General features: G+C 37.1%; 1 protein-coding gene across 34 annotated transcripts in view; it reads left to right on the forward strand.

Moving 5' to 3' along the window:
- SLMAP (sarcolemma associated protein) overlaps window positions 1-9,809 on the forward strand; it is a 152,124-nt gene extending 142,315 nt beyond the window's left edge. For 18 of the 34 annotated variants that reach the window (XM_055414136.2, XM_055414154.2, XM_055414144.2 and 15 more), the window contains 3 exons: window positions 412-583; window positions 4,481-4,615; window positions 7,905-9,809. In XM_055414136.2, the coding sequence (XP_055270111.1) occupies window positions 412-583; window positions 4,481-4,615; window positions 7,905-7,997 (400 nt within the window). In that variant the 3' untranslated portion in view covers window positions 7,998-9,809. Of the gene's footprint in view, window positions 1-411; window positions 584-4,480; window positions 4,616-6,706; window positions 6,797-7,904 lie in introns of all 34 variants that reach the window. The other 16 variants (XM_055414138.2, XM_055414156.2, XM_055414139.2 and 13 more) reach the window with 1 other exon arrangement.
- Window positions 9,810-10,029: the final 220 nt, after the last annotated feature.

Raw genomic sequence — 10,029 nt, forward strand, 5'->3', positions numbered from 1 at the left:
GAAGTGGCTCCTAAACTTTTAAGTTTCTGTTCACCATTCTGTCAAGTACTTAAAGAAACTAGGTGAAATATGCACTTTCTTTTCTTGTAGAAGACCTACACTGAATATTTTTATGATATAGTGAATATAATGTGATATGACCAAATATACTGTCACATTATACTTCTTTTTTTATAATTTCAACCTTTGCATGTATTTGATTATCTGAAAGTAGGAAACAGCTTTAAACCTTCATTGTTTTAGTGTTTTAATGCTTTTTTACTTCTTGAAAATATCATTCTTTTTTTTTCCCCCACACTTTTCTTTCCTCCTCTGAAATCCATTCCATCCAGCCTAGTAAAATATAAAAGAAATTGAACTTCCTGCTCTGTCTGGTTTCTGCATGAATAATTGTCAATATTTCTGTTGCAGTTCTCAGAAGCAGAGTTTAGAGCTTACCAGTGATCTCAGCATCCTGCAGGTGACCAGGAAAGAGCTTGAAAATCAAGTGGGATCCTTAAAAGAACAGCATCTTCGGGATTCAGCTGATTTAAAAACTCTTCTCAGTAAGGCTGAAAACCAAGCAAAGGATGTACAGAAAGAGGTAAAGCGAAAAGACATTACGAGCCCAATTATGGTTGGACTTAAAGCTAAAAGCAAATCAGATATTCACGCTAGTTAGAAATAAAGGGAAGCGTTACCTGCCACAGAGTTGATACTGGAAGTATCTCTGCCTGGTGATTCGTTAGCTGTGTATCATGGTCCATATATAGAGTATTTATCAGTAAGGTTTGATCTCAAAATATACAAAGTTACATTAAAAGGTTTTCTCTACCAGTTAGTTGACCTTGATACCAGGTTACTCAGTTCACTATTTATCTTTCCAGACAGTATCACATTTAATTTAGGGGACTTTTGGAAAGTAAACTGGGGCCACCCCATAATGCTGTCCAAACCCCTCCGGTGAAACTGGCCTGAAAAGTTGCTTATGAAAAAACTCAGCTCATACCCAGTCAGCCAGACTCATGTTCTGTGACCTTTTCCTTTCTTCCCCCATCTCTGTTTTCCCTTCTTCACAAATGGGCATGCTCACTTTTCATGTCATTTTGCTTAAAATCTCAACTTTGGTGGCTTAAAAAAAAAATCATACTTAAAATAGTGAGGGTTGGTGTTGGAGCCCCCCCACACACACACCGGCATGGCCGAGGTTGACCATGGGGCAGAAAGAGCTGCAGTCAGTCCTCTTGGCCTAATACTACTGCCTGCATTGACTTGTGGCCAGCTTAGGGGGTGGAGAAGGCTGATTCATTTCCATCTACCTGGCAGGGCTCACCCCGGTTGTAGACTCTCTTAAATGAAGGATTGGTTTTAAACAGAAGGAACTTGAAGACAACTCTTTTGTCTTCAATAACAAGTTTTCCCCAGATTGTTTTAGAAGATCTGTTTAATCAATGTAGTTTTTCTTTGCATTTTTCTTCTCTCATTATAGTATCCTAAATCTGGAAATGATTATTGTTCTTCTGTTTCATGTTTGTTTCTAAAGAAAAAAAAAAAACAAACACAAAATTGTTGTAACATTTTTTATTTACATGTGGCCATATTGATTTTGTAATATGTTCATTTTTATCTTCTTGCTAAGGATATGTGTTTTTGGAGAAATCTCATTTTATTTGGTTGGAACACAAATTCTGTGCCAAAGTAAATATCCTAGTATTTAATACTGTAAGCACTTTGTGTCCTTCCAGTCCACATGCCATAATTCTTTCAAAATCTGGGAAGAATGCTGTGGTTGGAAGATAAATCTATTGTATGTTATTCTGAATGCATTAGCCATTTTGTTTCATTGCCTGTTTGCCTGTTTTTGGTCACTGAGTGATCAGTGCGAAATGCTTTGACTGTTCCCACAAATGGCAGTGGCATGTTGTCACAGCATCTAAATTGTTGATAGCCTCTGGATTGCATTAAATGCAGCACATTTAAAAATATGTCTGATCTTGTCAGTATGTTTCTCTTCTATTTTCTTGTTCAGTGTTTTCATTGTGAAATGATGTGTAGTCATCATGCTCCTTTGTAATGTATAATTGCTTTTCTTTCTGTTTGTCCTGATGTCAACTCTTAGATACTAGTCTGTAACTAAAACATTCTTTAATGAGATTCTTCTATCTGTGTAATCCACTGCAAATGAATTACGACCTTTTATTAATGCACATATATTCCCTTTCAACATTTCCGCTTTTTCTCCTTTCTCTCATAGAATCATACTTAATGTGTACAGTATAATGATTCTGTATCTTCAGCACTGTCACAAGCTAAAATATCACAAACTGAGCAAGCCCAGATATGATTATTTTTAAGAAGAAGAACCAAAGGTGTTGGTAATATTGTGTGGTACTTCCATCTTAATCAGACCTGAGCTCATTTCTCACCTCTAAGTTAGAAAGCAAGGTGGAGCAAATGATATCCAAGGGAGATGTGAAACTAAGGCTGAAGAAGGTGACCTTTGTTTTGACAATTAAATCTTAAATATATGGCAGCTTTTTTTGGAACATTTAACAAAAAGTACATGAGAAAAGTAAAATTTAATCCTCAATATTTAGAGAGAAATAATGATATACCATCTTAATATTTGAATTAAGAAAGCATCTGTATATTTTGATTTAGTAGGAATATCTATAATTTAAGAAACATTGAGCACCCAAGTCCACCCTGCAAAGACTGACTCAGGAAAGTTGTTTAGCTTCACCATCTAACCCTGGGGCCAGAGTCCTTCCCACCCCCGACCCCCCTCACAAACTGAAGGTAAACAGCAGGATCTTCCTGACTAAGCTGTCTTCCTGCCTTTCTCCACAACTTCTGGAATGGAGAAATGATGAAGTGCTTTGGTGTACAGGGCAGGCTGGATGTAGGAATGGTGGAAAAGGAAAGTAAGGGAAAATTTGGATCAGCAAAGCACTTTTCACTTAGTCACTTTAGGAATCAGATCATTGAGAACTGATTATGTTCTAAGAGACTTGGTGCAGAGACTAGTCTAGGTACACTGAATTTGTTTTGGCAGCCTGCCGGTAACCTTCTGCCTTCTGGAAGGAAGTACAAAGACCCCCAGAGGGGAAAAAAAAAAAAAAAACCTGTCATGAAGTCCATGAATCTTACTCCTTAAGTTTATTCTCTGGCATACTACCTAAACTTTTTCTGGGAATGTGGTTAGGTAACAGGGAGTTCCTTTCATATTTTACCTCCCTCTCTGTACCCGTGTCTTTCTTCCTGCTGTGGTGAATTCGCTGCTGACCCTAAGCTCCTGCCTGCACCACTTCTGACTAATGTTTTTCCACAGTTGCATCTATAATATTTATCTTTGGAGTATATAATGATGAGTGCCTGATATATCCCTCCAAGGTGTTTGCATTATTCAGAAGCACCATATAAAGGTGTACCTTCATTGAGAAATTCCTAGGGTACAACCAGAAAGGAACTGGAGACTTTTCAGCCTCGTGGGCTATGTTTAGGGAAGAGGAGAAATCTTTCTGGTATGCCAGACATGTGGTATATTTATTTTATACTCAGCCCTTGTCTGTCTGTCTGCCTTCTAAAACTTTCAGAAATGACAGAGTGGGGCAGTGGAGGCCGAGAAAAGGCACAGCCAGCAGCAAAACAGTATTTGCTCTTTGCCAGAGAGCTCAGCTTGCATGGAAGATGCAATATCTAGAAGTGAAACCAGTCTCAAATTCCTGTCTCCTGGGGCATTTAATGTAGGGGCAAACCATCCTCCTTTTTACCTTGATGTCACTCATGTTCAAGGGCTAGATTGCCTGTCCAAAATTTATGTTATATACAGTGAACTGTTTTCCAGAGCAAGAGGTGGCATGTTTCACTAAAGAAAAACATCAGCAGCAGATTTTCTTAAGTTATTTTTCATTGATGCTTCTAAGTCTTAAGTCAAGAGAGAGAAATGTCCCAGTCATAGTGATTGTTACCTTGAATAATATTTCTCTGCTTCATTTGCCTAGACATTCCTTATCCAGAACACTTTAATACACAGTGATGCTGGGTAAAGGGGGGTCTAATGAGAATTGAAAGTTATTACTTCAAGACTAAAATAACTTGGCTGACATTACTTACCAGGATATAAACTCAGACTTCCGAAACTTGCCATTTAATTAGGCTACGGAGGTTTCTCTTCACTTGCTTTCCTTTTGCTCAGTTTGGAATTTTACTTTTCTCCTCTAACTCACTTAGTGGAAAAAGTGACACCTTATATTAGAAACACATGATACAATGGTGACTTCTCTTAATTTTTTTTTTTTTAAAACACCAAGGCTAGAAAACTCTTACATAGAATCAAGTTAACATTAAAGGCTTCTTACCCTTACCCTCCTTATAATAAAAACGCTTGACTGTGGTGGTGCAGGTGACTAAACAGGGTCTGGTATTTAAGCCTGACTAAACACATAACTTCATACCCATTTTAAGTTGAGTCTGCACACTCTTTTTTCTTTGCCTTTAGTATGAAAAGACACAGACTGTACTCTCAGAACTGAAGTTGAAGTTTGAAATGACTGAGCAGGAAAAGCAATCAATCACAGATGAGCTCAAACAATGTAAAGACAACCTGAAGCTGCTCCGAGAGAAAGGAAATAATGTAAGTCTTTGCAAACTTGGCTTAGCTTTGATTGAGAGGCAGGCGAGAGCCCTGAAGTTGATTTTTCAGAAGACTTATAACTGATTTGAGAAACTAAGACCTGTAGTACACATGAACCAAACTTTTCATTATGAAATTCCATTATGGAATCATTGTGCTGTCAAATTTTTGAGTAAGAATTTGCCCCTTTAGCCTGTACTCCTAGAAAAGCCTAAGGACTACCTGAAGGAAGAGCCTTGTTTGCAAAAAAAAATTTACCTAGGAACTGCCAGCTTTTCCTAGATAAATCTGAAGTTCTGTCACTAAGCCTTATCTAGCTCTTGTTTACCCCTCTCTGGGAAACAAAGCACAGTACTACCAGGGATCCACTGAAGAAAGAGTAATACATGGTGACTCCTTAGCATTTGATTGTATCAAAAAATGGAGACTTAACGATGGTTTTCATTGTATACTAATCATGTTCTGAGGCACATTCCCAAAAAGCTTAGTGGCTTCTGGGCCTCCTATAAATATTTGGAAGTATTAGTGAGTTTCTGTAGGGCTGTGTGTGAGTGAGTATGTGTTTGTGTGTGTGTATGCAGTTAGAACATTGTGGTACAAATTGAGTTTAACAGTATTAATTTGTATTTCATTTGCTAGAAAGGCAAATGGTCTTTTGAAAGATGTTATACTAAATAAATGTCGTGTTACACGTTTTAGTGATCATTGCCTTTGTGGGCGCTAACTGATGGATGTTCAGTGTGGTTGATTGTGCTCTGACTGATTTCAAACCCCTGTCATGGCTTGGACACTGCAGTGGGTGTGAGCCACACACTTCCCATGGAGGAAGGCACTCTGCTTTAACTTGCAGCACAAGTACCAAAGAGTACTGTTGCATGGCCATCCCGTTACACAGTCACACTCAGAATGCTTACGAGTTGTGCCCAGCTGTCCTTTGCTTAAAGAAAATTTTCGTTTAAAATAAATAAATAAATACAGACTTGTTGCTCAGGTGGAAGCCTTTCAGAAATTGATGCATTGGTTACGGAGGCTTTATGATAAGCAAAAATGGATTGCATTTATTGTAAAAATGTCAATTACAGAGCTCTTCTGAAATCAGATCATAATAGTTTGGTTACTTCTCTCTTTTATGTTAATTCATATCTCTCTGATGTTGGAATTTCAGTCCACCTTCTACTAAATTAACCTGTGAAGACATCTAGCATAATCAGAATGGATCCCTCTGTATGATTTAGAACCTTTTTGAAAGTAGACTTGCTCTTAATATTTACAGTTCTACAAATAATTTACTTTAAGGGTGAATTTCCTATTTTTATATTAGAGTTATGGTAATTAAATATTACTGTATAATAACACTGATTGTAGTAATTCCCTTCCAGTTTAAAAAAAAATTACTGGAAATTCCCTGGCCGTCCAGTGGTTAGGACTCCATGCTTCCACTGCACGGGGCATGAGTTCAGTCCTTGGGCAGGGAACTAAGATCCCACATGCCACGAGGCACAGCCAAAATAATAATAATAGTAAAATAAAAGTTAAAAATCACTTCTATTCTGGTAATGTAACTGAAAGCCCTGAGGCTCAGCTGCCTGTCTTTATATACTAAATGTTTCTCATACATTGTGTCAGATCTCTTGCTTGATTTAGGAACTGTGTATCACAGGGCATTTATTTTTAAGCTTGAAAACAATACTATCTCAAGCAAAAGAATTTAGGTTTAAAAAAAAAAGTTTTGATAAAGGGATAAGATGAACCTTATCAATTTCCAAAGGAGTACGTTGTCAAATAATAGATTCCAAGTATGGAACAAAAATACCATACCATCAAGCAGAACATCAGTTGGTGAGGCATTTTCATCGCTCTGTCTTAAAGTGCTGTGTTTCATTATGCAGTTAGGGATACCCGCATTGCCTCCAGCCATTCTTTAAAACTGGTAGTTTACCAGCTTACTTACCGTGGCCCATCATTCTGGATGATATTAGATGTCTTTAAAATGTCTTTCTACCGTCCCTCCCACCCACCCTGGGTTCTAAATCATCTTATCTGATTTTTTTTGTAGCATAAAATGATTTTAATATCCCTTCCCTTCTTTAGCCTTCCATATTACAACCCGTCCCAGCCGTATTCATCGGCCTATTCCTGGCTTTCCTGTTTTGGTGTTTCGGTCCATTGTGGTAGAGAAAGGTACAAGCACTACTGTTGAGTCCTTGTCTGTTTGTCCCCGTCACCTGTTTGTGCCATATTTGTAATATAGTGCATGGCAAAACCACACAGGTATTTTGTTACCTGAAGCAAACCCTTCATTTAGTATGCTCCGTGTTGTGTCATACCGAATGAACTGAACTAATCACATAACATTTTGTCTTGTTTCCTTTGTAGTAATGCTAACCGTGAATTAATTCCAATCTAACCAGATGTTAATATGCTGCCTTTAACTGAGTCTTTGTCTCTAGCAAACTGGAGTAAACTATGAGTTGCTGCAACTTAGTACCCCCTTCCCAATTATGTTTAATCAGATTTGAGTGAAAAATGAAGAGTTTGCCTCTTTGAAGTTTTCAGCAAGCTTTCCTCCACTTCCTCTCTTCCCTCTTTTTTTTCCGTAGTATAGAATTTCGTTGTTTCAACCCTTTGCCTATATACACTGTGGCTTAGAAGATGAAAAAGGATGAGAGAGTAGCATAATGGACAGTGACTCACAATCCCAAACTCAATATGCACTTCCTTGTGAGAGTATCAACTAATCCTGCCTGTGTCTTTCTGAGCCCTGATCTGCAACATTACAATATTTCTTTAAAGGCCAGCTTTCCCAATACGACTTAGAACACTAGTGATCACCTTACTCACCAGCCCCTTGTATAAAACTATGCCAACGTGTGAGTCTGGTTTTTATCAAGAAATAAACATTTTAGTAAAAGCAGAAACATACTTCAGGAATCTATGTACATCAGTTAGCTGAGTATGTGGATATCAGAGTAAATAAAACATGCTGAACTCTGAGAGTTTCTTAGACAAATCGCTGTTAGGCTTCAAACAAAATTGAAAACTGCCCAAGACTCTCCCAAAATGTATTAGGCTTCCACAGAGTGGTCCTCTAAAAGTTCTTGCTATTCTGGCTCTCCTAATATCCTCACTCCCTCACCTTTTCTTCTTTTCTTTTTAAAATATTCTTATGCAGATACAAGGTTTTTCTAATATTCTGTTAAGTATTCAGGACTCTGTGGAGCCAAGGGGTTAATAGGTATGAAAAAAGAGGGGAGAATGTGATTTTGACTCTTGGTTTCTTTCCACACAGAAACCCTGGCCCTGGATGCCCATGTTGGCTGCCCTGGTTGCGGTGACAGCCATCGTGCTGTACGTGCCAGGTTTGGCCAGAGCTTCTCCATGAGAGCGTTTCTTGAGTCCGTACACCGTCCTCCCTCTAGAAGCTGGCACCACACTCATGCTGGGGACAAACAGAACCATTTTCTTCCTTTTTACCTCTTAAAACAGCAGAAGTGCAAGAATACAGCTGTAGGGTCATTGCTTTAAAGTATATAAAATGTATCTGTCTATAAAGAGGATATAAAATTGTGACTCTTCTACTGTAAGCAATAATTTGCTTGCAATTTTTCATGTAATTTTTAAATGAGTATGTTTAAATTCTGAATATTACGGTGGCCTAAAGTAGGCTTCTTGGTACACCAAATTATTTATAACATTAAATTTATGGGTATTTTACTCTGAATTCTAATGGCCAGGTAATTCTTTCTTTCTTTTTTTTGTTTTCTTTTTTTGATTCGATAACTACCCAAACCAAACAACTGATACATACATGGGAAGAGAGGCCCTGTGTGCTCAGTGCCTATCGGTTTGAAATATATACACACACATATATATATATATTTTTTACATATTTACGCCATTTTTACTTGTTATAAAACCACTGAGCTATTGGGAACAAGACTTAGATACAACTGTTTGCGTGGATTTTTTTTTTTTTTTAAGGAGAAATACACTTGGAAAATATTCTGTTCTAGTGATGATTTGGGGAATATGTGCACGCTTGTTCAGCCTTAATGTGACTTGATGATGTGGAGGACATCAACTTTGAAAAACTTTCCATGAGAGTGCGTATTTTCTTGAGCAAACTGAAATATTTCTGGGAGCAAAAACATAGTAATTATACAGTTTCAGTGCAGTAAACCAAACTGTTGAGTCAATTGGAATGTAATTTATTAAACCTCATGTATTTAAAGAGATATTTTTCTTTAAAAGCCAAGTTACTTTCTCATATACAGCATTTTAGGAAGCATGATTTTTTTTTTCATATCATCTCTTCCTCCAAGCATGTTTTATTGAAAGAATTAATATCTCTTTAGATAAGCTTTTACTGACTTAATTTGGTTATGATATTTCAAAGCTAATTCGTGTTCAAGGTGAGCTGTTTTACCTACCAACAGATTTCCTGGTTGGGTATATAAATGGTAATTTTCTTTTTATCGTTGTTAACTGGGACATTCTGTTAATGAGAAGCACTATCCCCAGGATGAATAGTATTCCATGCACAGTGAAGCACCTAAGCACTGCTTGATGTTGCAAATTTAAAACACGGAAGTGAAGGTTTAGCTATGGTTTTGTACGGCACTACAGTTATGTCAATAAAGATTATTTAGGTCATAGAATATCCTGAAGTATCACATAGTTAAAATTTTTCAGTCAATGAAAACTGGGAGGGAATATCAGTGAACTGGCTTGAATGTTCTGTGGCAATCCACAGGCCCAGCCAAATATTGAAGTAGAGTTTAGGATATAATTTGCCTTGTGATGTTTGGCAGTCATTGTTTATACTTTAAAGGTTATATTTTGAGCTCTTTGGGATTTGCTGTTGGGAGGATCACTAGACTTATGGAGGAATTAGTCACAAATTGACTTGTAGAAAATACTGTCATGTAGTTCATTTCATCTTTTTCTGTTGCAGGAAGCCACTCCACCACAGAATGCTAATATGCCAGTGGTACCCAGTACCTCTTGTATATAGGTTATTGCAAATATTGTTCTGAAATGCTTAACTTCAGAATTACATTTTTTAAAGTAAATAATTGTTTAAATCTATTTTGTAAAGATATAAAGTACAATAGAATTTCTGGAGTACAGATTAAACTATTTGCACTAACACACGTGATGTGCATGATTTAATAAAATAACTTTACTCTCCCTATGCATTTTTGAGTTGGATATCATTGAAGTTCTTAGTACTGACTCTGCTATTGTGTAATTAATTGTTTTTTCTTGAAATGACTCTTTATGCAACATAATATACATTTGGTGTTCTTCAGGGTTTAAAAGAAAACGCTGAGCTGTTTCCTCCAGGTTTTATTAGCCTTTTACTAGCCTTTTTCCCCCTTTTACTATGGTTATTGTTAAAACGTGACTCACTT

This window comes from Moschus berezovskii, chromosome 24 (assembly GCF_049115385.1).
Source record: "Moschus berezovskii isolate FMDL1 chromosome 24, NW_MosBer_1.0, whole genome shotgun sequence".
Classification (NCBI taxonomy): domain Eukaryota; kingdom Metazoa; phylum Chordata; class Mammalia; order Artiodactyla; family Moschidae; genus Moschus; species Moschus berezovskii.